The sequence below is a fragment of the Siniperca chuatsi genome, linkage group LG13, assembly GCF_020085105.1.
Source record: "Siniperca chuatsi isolate FFG_IHB_CAS linkage group LG13, ASM2008510v1, whole genome shotgun sequence".
In the NCBI taxonomy this organism is placed as follows: domain Eukaryota; kingdom Metazoa; phylum Chordata; class Actinopteri; order Centrarchiformes; family Sinipercidae; genus Siniperca; species Siniperca chuatsi.
The window spans coordinates 11,696,875-11,714,478 of NC_058054.1; the positions used below are offsets into that span (position 1 = coordinate 11,696,875).

At 39.6% G+C, this 17,604-nt stretch overlaps 1 protein-coding gene across 7 annotated transcripts in view; it reads right to left on the reverse strand.

The window, feature by feature from the left end:
- The window catches only part of greb1l (GREB1 like retinoic acid receptor coactivator), a 45,855-nt gene that overhangs the window by 21,407 nt on the left and 6,844 nt on the right, over positions 1-17,604 (reverse strand). For 4 of the 7 annotated variants that reach the window (XM_044219418.1, XM_044219416.1, XM_044219417.1 and 1 more), the window contains exons 1-3: positions 8,136-8,362; positions 5,178-5,280; positions 457-616 (exon numbers count right to left, since the gene is read on the reverse strand). In XM_044219418.1, the coding sequence (XP_044075353.1) occupies positions 457-613 (157 nt within the window). In that variant the 5' untranslated portion in view covers positions 614-616; positions 5,178-5,280; positions 8,136-8,362. Of the gene's footprint in view, positions 1-456; positions 617-5,177; positions 5,335-8,135; positions 8,363-17,604 lie in introns of those variants that run through there. The other 3 variants (XM_044219413.1, XM_044219414.1, XM_044219415.1) reach the window with 3 other exon arrangements.

A 17,604-nucleotide genomic window follows, 5' to 3' on the forward strand; every position in this document is an offset into this window, starting at 1 on the left:
AATAAATGAATTAATATTTATGTGGGTTTAAATGGAGCTGTTCTTTCAAGGAAATTATTATTTCCCTTATAATTAGTACCAAATAACATAGTTCTATCTATTAAACTTCCTAGGAAATTATTAGCAAATATAGACCCATTAAATAAAGTGTTACTGAAATTTGTTAAAAACAACAATATGACTACAACCTTGACTTTATATCTCAATATTGAAAACGTGTCAGTAATTTGGGTAGAAAAATTGTCACTTTCATATAAAATGTAAACCAGAGGTCCATGACAAAAAATGTATCACGTAATTTTAATACAGACTTTAACACCAGGAAAGACAGCATTTAAAGTTTTAGTGAACCTTATACTAAACTGTTTTTGAAGCAGTATTTGTGTAAAGAAGTCTTTCCTGTAATCCTAATGCAAAAACCAGATACTGTTTTGCGGTTTCCTGTGAGGTTCCTACCTTCCATGTTACCAGGATACGGCTCTGGTTCAAGGTAGAGCTGTGTAAAGATGGGCTGTGGATCTCCACTGCTAGAGCGCAGTGACGCCTCAATAGAGTTATGGAGAGCCTCTTCAAATCGAGCAGACTTCAGCTGCCCGGCATATGAATTCCCCATTATCTGTGGGAGTAAAGAGAAAGAGCAGGATGCTGATTTAAGATGCACAGTCATGGTACTGTTTATCTCAATTCATTGATTAGTTTCTTACATAAGAACAGCAAAGACAGCTGACCGGCAACAGGTGTCTCACACAAATGCATTCATGTTTTCAAATGAACACAGCTGTATGTTTCTGAGGGTTCGGTCAGTGTAGGTCAATTGGCTTTTTAGTTCAAATTAGAACCTGAAGTAATCATGCCTTACACCTTATAAAAGAGAGTGTCAGTCACAGCAAGGACAGATTTTACACTGGTAATGGGTTGTCTAGATCACAAAATGTAAATTTGCCCAGTGTTACTGAAAAGGAGAATGTTGTCTTTTATATTAACAAACACTACAAGCACCAGAAAAAAAAACAGCCCAAGCCTACCAATGACACTTCTTGTGGTCTGTAATAAAAAGCATAGTTATATTTTAGAGGAAGTGCAGATCAGCTATGTCGACAAAGATGATTTCAATGTATTCAATCCTTAATTGTATCTTTCTCATCTTAAATGTGCAGACCAGGAAGGATTTGTTGATTAATCATTTCGTTTGTTTATCAATGTAAATTTTTCAAGCAAAAATGCTAAAACATTGCTTGCTCCAGCTTCTCAAATGTGAAGATTTGCTGCTTTTCTTTGACTTATATGTTAGTAAATGGAACATCTTAAGGTTTTTGTCATGGTTTGAGGGTTTGATTTAGGCATTTCCCGTTTTATTCTCCTCATGTGTCTTATAGTTTTACTTCCTGTCTTTGTGAGGTTTTTCCTCCACTTTTGATTATTTACCCCACCCTGATAAGTTTCACCGGGGACTTGTTATCTCCCCTCACCTGAATGTATATAGTCTGTGTGCTTCCCTTGTTTCTTTGTCAGTTCGTCTTCGTCTTCATGTCAAGCGGCTGGCCTTTGTTTCCTGTATTGTCCACACATTCCTGTGTCAGAGAGGAGGATGCTGGCCAAACTACATGCCATCTTGGACAATGTCTACCACCCACTCCATGACGTACTGGTCAAACAAAGGAGTACCTTCAGCGAAAGACTCATCAGCCCAAAATGCACCACAGAGCGCCACAGGAAGTCATTCCTGCCTGTGACCATCAAACTCTTTAACTCCTCCCTCTAACATCACTGCAGTACTTGAAATATTGTGCAATATACTCTGTTTTCTGTTTAATATTCCCTATTAATTGATATTTATTCATACTTATATTACTGCTGTGCAATATCCATCGTCTAATAATCTGCTACACTTAACTTGACAGTACTCATTATTGGACTATTACTTATTACTTATATTATTACATTGTATTATAACATACATACTTATCAACCTGTAAATCCACTTTTGTACTTACACTTATTTTAGCTTTTATACTTATATCCACTTTGTACTTAATCTATCATAGCTGTATTAGAATCAGAATCAGAAATACTTTTGATGCCCGAGGGGAAATTCTTTTGTTACAGTGTATTATAGTGTATTATATTTTGATTTGCTTAGTACTTCTATTCCTGTGTGTATTGATGTGATAGTGAGCAGCTGTAACGAAAGAGTTACCCCTTGGGGATCAATAAAGTATTTCTGATTCTGATTCCCCAGTGGTTTTTGGATTTATTCTGTTTCTCTTGACCTCGCCTGTATTTTGGATTTTGGACCTTGCCTGTACTGTGTTGGGTTTGTTTGCTTTCCATGGACTGTTTTTCTGGTTTTGATCTCTGCCTGCCTGACCAACCCGTAAGCCTTTTTGTATTTTTATTTTGTATTATTAAATCATTGACCCTCACCAGCTCTGCCTGTGCATCTGCATTTGGGTCTTACTCCTGCTTTCCTGGTTCTCTAGCTTGACAAACCCTAACAGTTTGGACTGTTGGTCGGACAAAACAAACAATTTAAAGTCGTCACATTGGGCTCTGGGTAATAGTGGTTGGGAATTTTTCACCATTTTCTGACATTTTACTGACCGGTCAATCAAGAAAATAATTGTCAGATTAATCAATGGTGAAAATAATCTTTAGTTGCAGCTCTATACGTGCGTAAATGTGTCTGGTTTACCAGAGGCTCCTGCAAATAATAACACACATGCACTCAGCACACACGCACAGAGAGAGAGAGAGAGAGAGAGAGAGAGAGAGAGAGAGAGAGAGAGAGAGAGAGAGAGAGAGAGAGAGAGAGAGAGTTTCTCTATGTCAGCCCAAACATAATGGCCAAGGCCAATGGCTTTTTCCTATCTTTTTTTTTTTGGCTCTTTCTCCTTCTGTCTGCCTGCACTGCCCCTGTGCCCCCTCCACCCCAGTGTCCACTCTGGGACATCTGCTGAGGTCGGCTGTGCGGGCCTGAGATTGGCTGGCTCTCTGCTGGCAGCTGGACAGAGGGCTAAGCATGTAGTCTCAAAGAAGAAGAGACAGAAGGGAGAAACAAAGAGACACTCCAAATGTGGTGAAAAAGCAACACTGACCAATGGCTGTGCTACATCATGGTGTCCATTCATTACACAATGGAGCTTCCTACTCAAACTCCCATTTTTCAGTTTGTCATAACATTTCACTAGATCTGTTTTTAATACGAAGCCAGTAATCAAGGGTGTTCAAACTGTGTGGGGTGGAAGGTTGAAAAACAAAATAAAGGGAGTTTTGGCTGCTTTCCTGACACATGAGTTTGGCCTGAAATGCCTTCCATGTTTGTCCTTGGACTACATTTGACTGGTACAGACCAGTGTTGTGGTTCATCAACACTGAGCAGCCAAGTGGAAGCCCAGGTTGAAGACTTCAGCTGTTTGGGAAAAGCTCCTCAATCAGGTCTAAAAAAGATCCTGCGCAGCTGTTGAAGCATTCACATGACAAGGTTATGCGTTGTCTGAAGGTGCACAAAGGTTGAATTAGAAATTGTAGCTGCAGCAATTATGCTAAATGAAAACATGATACAAAACACTTTGCAGATCTGAAATAATTTAAGCTATTTAGCACTAAAAGGTATGATTATTTTTTTAAATGAAAAATCAATTGTGTTTGGGATTAACTAGATCAGTCTGCCATCATTTTCTCAAATAATAAGTCATTTTGTCTATGAAATGTTTCAAAGTAGTGAAAAATGTCTAGCCAAGACCACAACGTGAGGTCTTTAAATTTATTGTTTTGTAGAACCAACAGTCGAAAACCCAAAGATATTCCATTTTCAATCCTATATGACAAAGAACAGCAGCAAAGCCTTACATGTTAGAAGCTAGACTAGAAACTAGTGAATATTTGGCATTTTTGCTCAAAAAAGGACTGAAACTCTTAATCAATTGTAAATATAGTTGTTGATTAATTTTCTGTCGATCAAATCATCATCCTAATCAATTTACTGACTTCTCATTTCATCTCTAAAATTCATAAACATATTTTAGAGTCAAAACCAATTGAGTTGTAATGTGAAAGTAACTGTGTCTATATTTATACATCATCTCAAATACAGGTGGGTGCTTGTTTGCACTGATCCAGGATAAGAATAAAAACATGCACTTTGCAGCATCAAATAAATGATAAAAACTGTTCGTCTGTACCACACAGTGAATATGTCAGTCAGTGAATCAGTATCTACTAGATACAGTGTCATTGGCCACGCAGACACCCTGGACCTTTTTATTTTGTCAATAATGGGCAGGGTGGGAATCAAGTTGGAGCTGCCTTTTTTCCTCCCAGGTCTCATTTTGCCCACGCCTGGACAGGTTCCAGACCCCGTGTTTACCTAACAACCTTCCTGGGGAGGAATCTGACCAACACAGACAAAAGACAAGATTAACAGTACCTGACTGTGCTGTCAAAGCGATAAGAAGCTTAACAGAATGAAGCTACAGTATTTCTTGCTTAACTGATGGAGGCTGCACAGAGAAACAAAGACAGAGGGGTTAAAAAAATAAAGAAAGACAATTTGTGCCTGAGGGCGTTTTTAAGTTGTTCTATTGTAAAGTCAAAGGAGGCTCCAGAGGCCTCTTTGGGTGTCTGACCCTCAAACTTCAGCAGACAGATTTGTAATTAACCTTGCACAGGCCGGAGGTGAACACAGAGAATGACCTTTTATCACCTGCGCAACTTAAAACAAAGCGTGACTGTGACAGAGGTCGCTTAACGGTTGTTTGTGGGGTGTGACCCAGGTGGTTGCTAAGGTCAGTTGTAGTTGGAGGGGGGTATTTCAGGTGAGTCAGCGGCTGCAGTCTGCTTGATGGATGGTCAAACATAATGAGTGGACTCTACCGGGGAGAAGCAGTTTAACGTTCAAAAGCTAATGGCTAAAAAGGGGTGTTTATGTCACTGAGTGGTGACTTTAAAACTGCCTCTCAGCCAGTCAGATGGTCAGTCAAGGCCATTCCTCAGCTCCTGGGTGGCATCAACAGATTGCATGAATGTGACCCCAGGTCAAAGTAAGCTAGGCTAATCTTTACTCAGTGGATTTGAGAGGACCAAGACAGAGAAAATATGAGGACACAGACACTCTGAAATAACAGCTGAATTTCTAACAGATAACACATGAGCAGTGCATTAAAAACGAGGTGACTTACGTTGTCGGATTGTTCCCAGGCGTGAAGGGACTTGTTCACCTCTGTTACATGCTGGATCACTTCCACTCAGCGGAGACTTTCAGCGAAGACATTTCACTTAGTGCTTCAAAGACCAGGGGGAGAGCAGGGAGATCTCTAATTAGCTCACAGAGTGTCACTGTCAATGATACAATGAAACACAAATGAAACATTTTATACATCCTGAAAGATATGCTGTAGCATACTGGGGTTAGGTTTTCCCTAAGTACCAAGTAGCAATTATACATTCTATGATTGTGTTAATCTCAATTAATTCAAAACTCAACAAACAGGAGTTCCCTGGAACTAAGTTTGAGCAACAGATTTAAGGCTAAAATCCCAAAAACATTAATCTTAACAAGTCATTTAGTGTCTGATTCAGTTTTCAAGACTTATTTTTCCTAAAACATGAAAAAAAAACAAGTTTATTAGCCAAATTCCACTTATTTCCACTGCATGTTATACAAATTTTCTTGAAAAGACACTCTCAAAACATGATGTAAAGTGACAGGTTAAGGTAGATTGCTGCAGTATAGCTCAAGAAAATTACAATTTATTCTGGAAAATCATCATCGAAATGACATTTTTAACAATATTTTGACAAACAGGTGAGATATAAAACAATGTTGCGGTAATCTATCATTGTATGGAAAGTCAAAAACATTAACTGTTTTCTCAAACCTGTATGCTACAGATAGTCTGGTACTACAGGTCACCACAGTCCAAAGAACATGCCCATTCACAAAATTAATGGGTGCACTTAGGGCCACTCAAACATTAAGAGTGGCCCAAACCACAACATATATACTCACTATTCCAAGGATTAAAAGGCGTTATGTGATATCGCAGCCCTGGGGCTATTTTCATAAAGCACAAGTGGGTGTTTTAGTTTGTAGCTGGACTCACTACACACAATCACTCTACTCTGAATGGATTTGCCAGTTACTTTGACCCTTTGACAAAGTATTGTTTAGCCACTCTCCACCTCTGATATAACAAAAGCAAAGTTCCCTTCAAAACACTGACTGTCACAATCTACTCCGTCAACACTTCTGACTGTGTGGTGTTATTCTGTAAGAAGGAGGCTAGTCTGGGGTCCAAGTCCTTCAAATAGCCAAGTGTACCCAAGCTGGTTCAACTTGCATTTACTGACCACACTGGAACTTATTTTGTGAATGATTAGCCAGCTTGATACAGCAATCAAATTAAAGAGTTTAAAATGTCAATAAGTCAGACAGAACCCTGTACTCCTTTACCTTCTGGGCAACTCAATTGCTTATCGATTTTTTTGTTTGAGATAAAATAAAATTATATTGGAATTCAATGTAGCATTGATCATGAGAAATATACTACTACTCTGGCTAAAGTATAACACAAGTTCATGCTTTACCCTCCACTGGGTGTTTCCACAAAGGATATGAATCTCCAAAACCAAAGTCTTGCACTCTGCTAATTACTGAGGGAGCGTCTTGAAATATTTTGATGCTTATCTAGTTGTGAAGGGTAGACGACACAGAAGGAGACGCAGATGGCTCCCGAGATGAAGATGAGGGAGCCGTAAATCTAGACACCAAAACAAGCCCAGCCCGAGGTGCTTAATAAGGTCCTGTTTTTTCCAGTAATGACATTTGAGCAAATATTTACACTGACATGCTGGTTTACTTTCTTACTTAGAGCCAGGTTGGATTCAACGCAATGGTTAAAGACACATTTCTCGCATACACCTTGTAATGCAAGTGCAACTGCATGTGCACACACACACACACCCAACAACCCAACAAATAATACTTTTGTTTGATTGCAATTATTGAAGAGTGGAAAGAAAAAATTAAGCATGAATTGTTGAATTGTTGTGAATGTTGTCTGTGAGGATAAATTCTGATCGCTGCCGAATTTGAGGTGTGAATATTCTTTAAATGTAAAACATGGCAGTAAACAATCTATAGCTGCTATGTGTCAGTAAGTTTAACTTACTGACAATGGCACACATAAAAGTAAGTGAGACAAACTTAATGAATCTAACATGAATGTTCATATTCTTTAAATTTTCTATGCTTTAAGTGCAAATGGTCACACTGTTGGTTTGGGTAAAGTGATTAAAATCCTTACTTAAATCACAGGTTGTAAAACAAACCTCATAATAGGCATTTATCCTTAAGATTTGTTTTAGATATTTAACTCCATCAAAATGAGCTGATCTTACTTTTAACCCTGCCCTTTCTTTCTCTCCAGTCCTTCTTTTGTTTCTCCCTCAACTGCATAATTACATTACAGTGTTTACAATAGCGGGAGAGAGGCAAGATTGAACTTACTTCCCCTCTTAACCTGGTTTGATCACATTCTGACTCAGCAGATCCTTCAAGTCAAAGCCTAAAAAACCCAGAAATGTGAAGAAATTCTTCTACTGTTTTTTTTTTTTACATTCCATATAAATATCTGAGAAATAGAGGAAGATGTTGATACTGTCCATACATTTAAGCTTGACACTTGGTTATTGTTTAAAATTAGCTAATTAAACAACTACAGATAACTAAAAAATCGAGTTAATCCAGCATTTGAAATTTTTAATTAAAAGTACCTATTGACTAAATGAGGTTTTTTCTTTTCACCTCAGTTGTAAAAATAACTGTAAATAAAATGTTGAAAATTTTATAAATATCTAAACTGTTTTCACCTCATTGTTATGCTTTAACATTTAAGGTCCATACCAATAGTTGAAATGCGGGAAAGAGCTCAACACACTCTTAACATTAGAAAAGCTGTGATGAAAAGACACTGCCATCAGAAATGAGAGAAAGGGGGATGGGGTAAGACATTAGGGAAAAAAAGACAAACATCTCTCCATGTTCTCTAAATTAGGTGCTAAAAGCCCATCTCATTAATGCTACATCAGGGTCACATGTGACACATAGCAAGCACTTTAAAACACTTCTCCTGTACCTTCCATGACTACACGACCGGTGGATGAACCCTTCAAATCCAAATCAAATGCAGTAAATCCCAAATGTGAAGGCAGTTTTTTTCAAATATAGTCCATTTTAGATAATAAATCCTTGTGGAAATAATTTGTCAATATCCAAGCAGCATATGGAGTTTCACTCGTCTCTGGTATGTCTCAAGCCACCTTTGCCATGATACTCTATAGAAAGAAATTGGAATCCCACTCTTTCCCTCAGTACAGCAGAAACCCTCCCTCTCTCTCTCGCCCTCTCTCTCACTCACATGCAAACAAACACACACACACACACACACACACACACACACACACACACACACACACACACACACATACATACAAACCCCTCCCCCTAGTCCCTTATGCCCTCCTCTGTCCTGTGCCATTTGCCAAGGAGGGAGGGAATCCACCGGGGGCTCATTCATCTTGGCCCTGCTGACCCCCTGTGGTGACAGATGCTCTTGGAGGCCTGCAGAGCTGTGGGGGGAAACAAAGAAGAAGGCCCGCATTTCCTCGCAGCCACACAGCTACGGTGCCCTGCCACGCGTGACCCCCAGCACACCAAGACATCCGCTATGGGCACTGTGTCAGGTGGAAGTTTTCATTTTCTGGAAGGGGGTTGGGGTGGGGGGTTGCAGAGAGCAAAACAAAAACTTTCGCTCTCAAGCTCAGTTCAGTCTCCTGCTGCCACACCCGACTTTTTTTATTGGGGGGCCAATTCAGAGACAGGAGAATCCGTCCCCAGCAAAACGGGGACAAGAATGTCAGGTCAGCTTGAGCATTTTGTCTTCGTAGCCTTGCCCGGGATTGACCCCACACTGGGCTTTTACTCCTGCTATAAATACCAGGAGCTCATCTGGTCAAAATAAATAAACGGAAATGCAACACAAATCAACAGACGAAGGCAGATGTTAGAGATTATATGTCATTATAGGCTAGTGAACAGTGCTAGTGCTTTATCATGATATTACTAAATGGAGAGGTTACTCATTTAACCAAAATAACCAAGGGGTCCGAGAGTGATCACATTGCATGTAAGCGAAGTTAGGTATGTGTAACATAACTGCTAAAACTGCTAAATGTCTACAAAATCTGAGCAAAATGTCAAACTTATGTCAAAATATAAGACTAATGAAATCACTCTTTCCTTGAGTCCAGTTTCCTCGTAGTATGCGCTATATTGTGACACTATATTAAGGTTTTAAAATCCAATATTAACAATTACATTTTAAATCTTTAGTCTTTTTCTATTCAGGGTTGCTGTAATTCCGTAACACACTTAACTAGCTCCTGACTTTGAATGGTAAACACAAGCAGCTGTCAGAAGTCTAACCGTATACTGCCAGGACATTGTTTAGACTGCAGTTCCATGTTTCTAACACTAATATCATACAGTTATATGAATCATTTACTATGGCCTTACACATGTAAAGTTACAATATGAATTGTATGGCGCCCAAGGCTTCTGTGTCTGTTTCCCTGCCGACTAATTAATGTCAAGTAAAGTCAGCAAGAATTTGTCAGGTAAACAGTAGGTCTGAGTAAACTCACATCTACTTGATGGCAGGGAAGATGCACTCACCATTTACCGTGACACAGAGTTTTTAGGTCTCTCTTTAATAACAATATTTCCACTCAGATTAATTGATTAGATTCATTAAGACTTAAAATTGCTTTTATTGAGATGAGAGAAAGAAAAACGCTAATGTAGAATTGTCTAGAAATTGAGGTTTTAACAGAAAGTACCTACTTAAAACACAAAATAATAATAGCAATGTTTGCAATAAACATCAGTTGTTAAATTTCTGTTGTTATAAATTCTCCCATTATCAACATCTCCCCTTACTGGCCCAGGTTTCTTACTTCACTGAGCCATGTCACTGATGTTCCAGTTCATTACCACAGACACAGTCAACAGTTGTTTTAATCAAGTTGTGTGCAGCTCTTCTCACCTCCTCTCCAATGGTTATATTAGGGCACAGTCAGTGTGAGGGCTGCTGTAAACCACCACACGAGCCAATCAGGGCCTCTATTAGTCCTTACAGGGCTTTCATGCACTCATTTCTCTCAATCAGCCACATTTGTCTAAACATTGGGCTTGAGTTTGACTGTGAAATTTGTCCGGCTATTGCTGATTTAGACCACACATGGGATATGTCAGTGAGTGTCAAGCAGTGCTTTGAATTATATTTGACATTTTTAAGTAACAGAAATACTGTATATACTGTACTGTAGTTACCAGGTGTAACAAAAGTGAAATCTCTACAATGATCCATCTGATACCAGCATAGCCACAAGTTCAACTGAGGGAAAAGAGCTGTCAGTGTGATTTATCTCTAAGCCCCTGACTTTGACATGGCCTGTCTTAAATAGCCCATTGAGAATGGAGATAATGAGTAAACCCAGCATTTTCTTTGGCCTCAAAAGACACTGTGCAAAAAAACAAAAGAGTGTGGATTGAATGCTTGCCCGCCTCCGAGCCCATCCTTCACCGCTGCATTGAGTTCCTGCTAAAGTCCCTGACAAAGGGGAAGTATCCTTGCCACCGCCACCTGAGGAAAGACGAGTCACATGATCAGCTGTCGGGGGTTCTGCGAGATCTTGGGCTTGGGGCCTCTTAAATGTGGAGGGGGTAGGGGAGAGGGGTTCTTCCTCTCTTAGGATTCCCAGAGGAGCGCCACAGCTTTGTTTTAGCTGACTCAGCAGTTGCCAAACACATGACGGTTGTTTGGAGTAGTTAACCTACCTAACCTAGCACATTAGGATGGCTTCTATTAATTACACAACATGGCAGGTTGAGGCTCTGATACTGTAGGGAAAATGAAAAGTCTTCTGCAGATGATTCAACCGATAAATCAAGAGATATGAGATGAGTATCAGGTGGGGAGGAAGTACTGCAACCAAGGTGATAATTAACACGCCTGACTCTTATAATAAGAAAACATTACTGCAGCTCAACTGTCAAAAAACAAAACAAGAAAACGAAACTGCCGCCATGTGAAAATTCCCGCAACAGAAATCCCTTTTCTTCACGTGGGCCACCTGACGCCAAGGGTGTGAGGACTCGCACTGTTGTTTACTATCCGGGTGGCAGTCCACGGCTCTAATTTCCTTATAAAAGCCCCACAACCTTCTTCGAAACCCCCTCCTCCCGCTCCTGGGGACTACCTGCTGGGCCCTGAAGTGCAAATCGCTGCTAGTGAGGATAGCAGATGAGCTAAGGTCATTCATGGCTTTCCAGTGGGCCACACAAACAAAGGCAAACATTCCAGCTGAATGCCATTGCTGAAGTCGGCAGCAACAGAGAGAATGAGAGATAGAAGAAGACAGAGCAGGGCTCAGTGGAGATAATAGCCTGAGGGTGTATTTTGTGTGTGTGTGTGTGTGTGTGTGTGCACATGTGTGTGTGTGTTCTAGGGGATTATCTGTGGAACTATAAAGTGGGGTGAACCAGGGTTTAAGGCCTGGTGTGACCAGAGGGAACGGGGGCAGGGTCCAGGGCCTGAGGAGGGGTGGACAAAAGGAGCATTTGGGCAGATGAAGAAGTCATCATCATTAAGCCACTGGAAGTTTACTGTCCAGTTATAAAACTCATTTTAAAATTAGGGGCTAGGGGGTGCGTGTGAAAGGGCAGCGGGGCGGAGAAGGCCTGCGAGGAGCTGGAGGGTACTGTAGTGACTCGCTGAGGAACTGTAGCGCTAATTCATTAGGAGACAAGAAGGCTTTGTGTTAACACTAGGTTGATTGAATGGTGACCTTGCCACACACTCTGGCCCAGCAGATGAGTTTAAGGGCAAGGCATTTAACCTTAAACTAAATCTCAGCCATGGACAAAGGCCAGCATCAGTTAATGGCACAGGCCCACCAAACAGATAACTGATGCAGCACAAATGGAAAACAAGCCTTATTAAAAGTAGCCAGTTCACGGATAACTCTGTAGACTCTACTTGTTTACAGTCAAATTATAGTATCATAATTAATATTAAAGCATATTACTTATCACTTTTTGCTAAATAAGTAGCAATCAACTAATTGTGTGCATGTTTTTATTCATGGAGCTTCAATGAATACAGATAAGAAATATATACGTGACTAAATTGACTTATGAGTGCAGTCAAAGTTTTGGGTGTTTGAATCATAAAAGGCAACCAGAAAAACCTAAAACTTCTTTTTACACTCAAAAATAGGGCTGCAACTAATGATAATATTCATTATCAATATTTTCTTGACAAATGTTAATAGTTGTTTTGTCTATAAAATGTTACAAAACAGTGCAAATTGCCGCAAACCCAATAAATATTCAACTTTGAGAAGCTGGAACCAGAGAATTTTTGCCATTTTTGCTTGGAAAATTACTGGACCAATTAATCAATTAGCAAAATAGAGATTTCCGTCGATCGACTAATCAACTAGTTGTTTCAGCTCAACTCAAAATAATGCTTTCCCAAACGTTTTTGACACAGCCGACCAAAACAATGCATGTGGACAATGGCTAGTTAAAATGTTTTGTGTTATCACTGTGATTCTAAATATACATTTTCCAGTTAACAAGTCAATACAATCTCTTGCCAGCTGCGATTATTTAGAAATTAAAAATGTATCACATATCTCATTTTCTTCCAATGTCATCCTTTGTAAAGGTAAAAATTGCTTTTTAATGTCTAAACTGATGGGCTTTCTTTGGGCATTTCAGCCATACATAACAAAACCCATATTTTCACTTTCCAAACATGTTACAAAATGTAAGACAATGTAAAAAGGTCAAATTCCACCATGTCTTGCCAAAAATGTCAGTTCTTTTATAATGTGACTGGTAGTCAGAGATATCGGTTCTCATGGCTGTTATCTTCGTTAGAATAAGTGAATGAAAGTGCGAACGAGTGACAGTTTACAATGCTGTTCGTGACTGTGTAATAAAATGGAAGGCCTGTCAGTGAACCCAATCTGCATTTTACAACGCTGCCTGGTTGAACGCCAGTTCACCTAAGTCTGAACAACAGGGAGAGACACAGGACCCTAATGCATTTATGGAGTTATTCAGGGAAGCCATATTGAATAAGACAACAATGTGTTATATTTCATACTGTAAAGCTGTCACTAGCAGTGGTCAATGGTAAAGGGCAAGAAGAGGGATGGAGAAAAAACCTTTTTATTTTAACTGGTCAAAATGCATTCTCTAAAGATTTACATTTTCATTCTAAGATTGGAAAAATCATCCCTAACCTCATATGAAATTTAAAAAAAGGTACAATTAAGCTTATTATACATGAATTCTCTTATTCATGAGTTCCTTAATTCTAGCCTTTATTTGATCCTATTCTGAGATAGAAATTGATCCTCCACTATCACCACAGTGTCTTCTAACATCTGGTTCCACACCTAATGGTTCAGCCCAGAGTAGATCTTTGATGATGGTTGACCAGGCCTTGTCCTGGCCATAAACTGTTGTTTAGACAGCCCTATTTGTTATGGGGTGTAAAAGGAGAGCCATGGATCACATTGAGAGGGCCAACACTATCAAAACATTGGCTCTTATCAGATGACAGAACTAGCAAAGGGGTCAGGTTCTGATTCCAGGAGCTGCCTCCACATCACTTGTCAGTCAAATTGAGGTGCTGAGGACATGATACTATAATGGGAGATTTCAGAGATGATCACGTCGGCTCTCCTTCAAATTCATTAGAATGGCTTGGTATTGTTTGACATTTTTCAAGATCGGTGCCAATACGACACATCAGTTTTGGTACCAATAATAATAATAATAATAATAAGATTACCACTTATTAGCTTTCAACCACAATTTGAAATTTCATCAACAAATGGAACTGGCTCAGGTATCATTACGTGGCATAGGTGGGGAATGTTGATGACAACAACCAACATGTTTTTTGCAACACTTTATTTTGTGGTTCTGTAATTTTTGAATATTTTCCTGATAATTTCCCAGAAAATTGGAATTTCCTTGAAAGCAAAGCTCAATTTAAACCCAACCAAAAATGCATTCATTATTAACAGTTATAAAAGAACATTTCCTGACTAAAGAAAATTACCCAAATTATTCTCTAAATTAGGAAATATCTTGATAGTGAATAAAATTATGAATATGACCAAGGATTCAATGCCAGCTTTCAGTACTTGACCCCTTTTCATATATACAATTAGTCGATTAATCAATGAACTGATCAACAGAAAAATAATTGGCAGCTATTTTGAAAATAAATTAATCATTTTAAGCCTTTTTACAATAAGAAAGATTCAAAACAATAGCTAGTTTCAGCTTCTCAAATGTAAGGATTTGCTGCGTTTTTGTCTTATGCGACATAAACTTTGGGTTTTGGACTGATTGGACAAAACAAGACATCTGAAGACTTCCCCTTGGGCTTTGGGAAACTGAGATGGACATCATCTGACATTTTATAGACTTAGACTTTAATTGAGATAATAATTAGCAGATTAATTGATAATGAAAATAGCCATCAGTTGCAGCCCTACCCTGCTCTACTCACTAGAAATGTTGAAGACCCGTTAAAGATAAAGACATCCATTGTCTGTGTCGAAGGATCTTCACTAAACATTTTGGATACTTTAAACTTTTTTCCCCAAATAAAGTAATGTGGCACAGATACAAAAGACAGGCAATCCCTTCAAAGTTAAGTGCTTCCCTGAAAAGTTCCCACAACTGACACACTAACTCAATTTAGCCATGCAGGAGCCCTAAGCACTCATGGAGAGGACATAAGAAAGAGGTCTGTTGTGTTTATCAGGCATCCAGAGAGAGACCCACCTCTCACAATAGGACCTCTCCTTTCTTTTCCTCCCTGAAAAAAGTCTCAGCCACCTTGAATCCATTTGAGTGACACCGTGACAAAGAGGCTTCTTAATGTCCCGACGAAGGAGCCTCCTCCTCTTTCCCTCAAAACTTCCTTACCATCAGCTGAATCCATCATGTCCCTCTTCCTGACCCCAGGCGGCACTACTGCATCAGCAGCACCCCACCCCCGTTACCCCCCTGACTTTCTTGCCACATCTCCTCCATTATCCCCTACCCTCCCGATTAATAAGCACCAGGTTGCCGTCGGTGACAGGACCCACGCTTCTGAGAGATGGGATACTTTACCAACCGGCAGATAGGACAGTTAAGACAGGGCTCCTTGGCCAATGTGGTGTACCAGGCAGAAATAACAGATAATGAGACACTCAGGTGCAAAGTAAAAAATGTGTTCCTTATTTCTTTTCAGCCATGTTCCTTTAAAACAGCCAGGATGCTGAAGTTAATGGATAAGTGGGCCATTTGAAAGTCATTTTCAAAATGTTCCAACTTCAGTCTTAGATCATTTTTATTTAAAACTAATATTTATCATACCTAAGCACAGCACTTAGTCCAAAACAGGTCTTTTTGTAAGCCTGACTTCATGATGGGTAGCGTTCTCTAATTACTCTGGGCTCCAAGTAATACATGGGAATCAGGTTAATAATTTCACTTTAAATAATCTTCTTTCATCAACCCTAGCACAGCAAGACAGTACACCCACCCAACTTCACTCTCTCAGCTTAACATCAGACTCCTGACTCTACTGTTATACCCATTAATGTTACTTGTACTGCGGACCCCTATAAAACAGGTAGGAACAGCAGGTAGGAACTAAATTTACCCTGAGGCAATATTATTTATGCTGCAAAAGACGTTACTTACTTACTTAATTCTGCAACAGTCCAAAATAATATACTCGAATTATTCCAACTAAAATACATATAATGCACCACAGTGTATTATGCTGGAACATAAATGAGTATGCTGAATTTAAAGGAATAGTTTAACATTGGGAAATATGCTTATTTGCTTAAGATCAATACCACTCTTATATCTATCCATTCGATATAAGACTACAACCAGCAGTTTAGCAGCTCAGCTTAGCTTAGCACAAACACTGGGGAAACAGCTAGCCTGGCTCTGTTCAAAGGAAACAAATTCTACCTACAAGCACCTCTAAAGCTCACTAATTAATATGTTACATCTTGTTTGTTTAATCTGTACCCTACAACAACTGAAGTGTAGAAAAAGGACAATTCATCATTTTGTTCCCCCCCTACAGTAACTAAGGTCGCATTTTGTGTTGTTAAGTCCTCAGGATAAAAACAGCATAAACACAGCCCTAATGGATTACTACACTACAAGCGTAGCCAAGTGGGGTTTAAGCATTCCACCCTGCTGCTCTCATCATAGGGGACAAAGACAGAGAGAGAGACTCTGTGCAGGTAAATATGTGCTCAAATATTTTATATCTTTCTTATAAATGAAGCTAAGAATCTGGAGGTAACAGATAACAGAGATGGGTGACAAATTAAAGGTGTTGGACCACCGCATGCCCTGAGAACAGCTGCAATACTCCTTGGCACCGATTCAATAAGTTTCTGGAAATCTACTGTAGGGATAGACACCATTCTCCCAAAAGATATTCCCTCATTTGGTCTGATGATGGTGGTGAGCTCTGTCTAACATGCTAATCCAAAATCTCCCAACAGTTTTTCAACTGGGTTGAGATCAGGTGATTACAAAGGCCAAAGCATTTTCATATTCATCAAACCATTCAGTAATCCCTCATTACCTGTATTGGATCTGCATTTGTTATGTGTCCCCTCTCATTTATTCAGAGTTTTCCTGTCAATTGTCCCCGTCTATATGACATTTTAAGGTAGTGCTTGAGTTGCAAATGTGCACACAGAGAGAATGAAAAGAGCGAGTGAGGGAGACACAGAGAGAGAGAGAATGACCTCCCCTGCCACAAAGGAACGTTGAGTCCTCGCAGCAGAGGGCTGGGTCTTGGTCACCGTAGCCTTGGACAATCTGTGGAAAAGCCTTCTGCTACAGAGCCCTCTCCCCCACAAACCCTGGCAGCATCAACACACGCTGACCTTGTGTTTCAATATGAGGAGGGAGGGAGAGTGACAGAGAGAGTAAATGTCCTCTTTGGGATAGTGTTTGTGCGTGTGTCTCTCTGTGAGTATGTGTAGGCAGGGAGATTTTGGGACAATATATGTGGGCAAAGGCAATGTTGCTGCTGTGGTGATGTGGGAAATCTGGCTACAAGCCTGAGTGTTTTCTGCTGTTGTTAGCGCCTTTACAGCAACAATACCAAATACACAATTTAGAATTAACCACATGTATCAGATAGAACTGCAATAAAATCTTACGTTTATCACAGTTAATCACCTATCAAAAGTAACGTTTTACACAACTAAAATGAGAATAAATCTAGACATAAGTGTGAACTAATTTAATCATCATCAATATGTGACAAGTCTAAAATTTACCAAGGGAGACATTACAAACTGTGCGAAGCGCACAACTCAAAAGGAGCAGGAAAGAAAGGCAAGGCTATTACATAGTGTACTATCTCAGTATACCACTAGTTGTCTGGCACAAGTTGTGGTATTTAATCAATGACAGAGGTC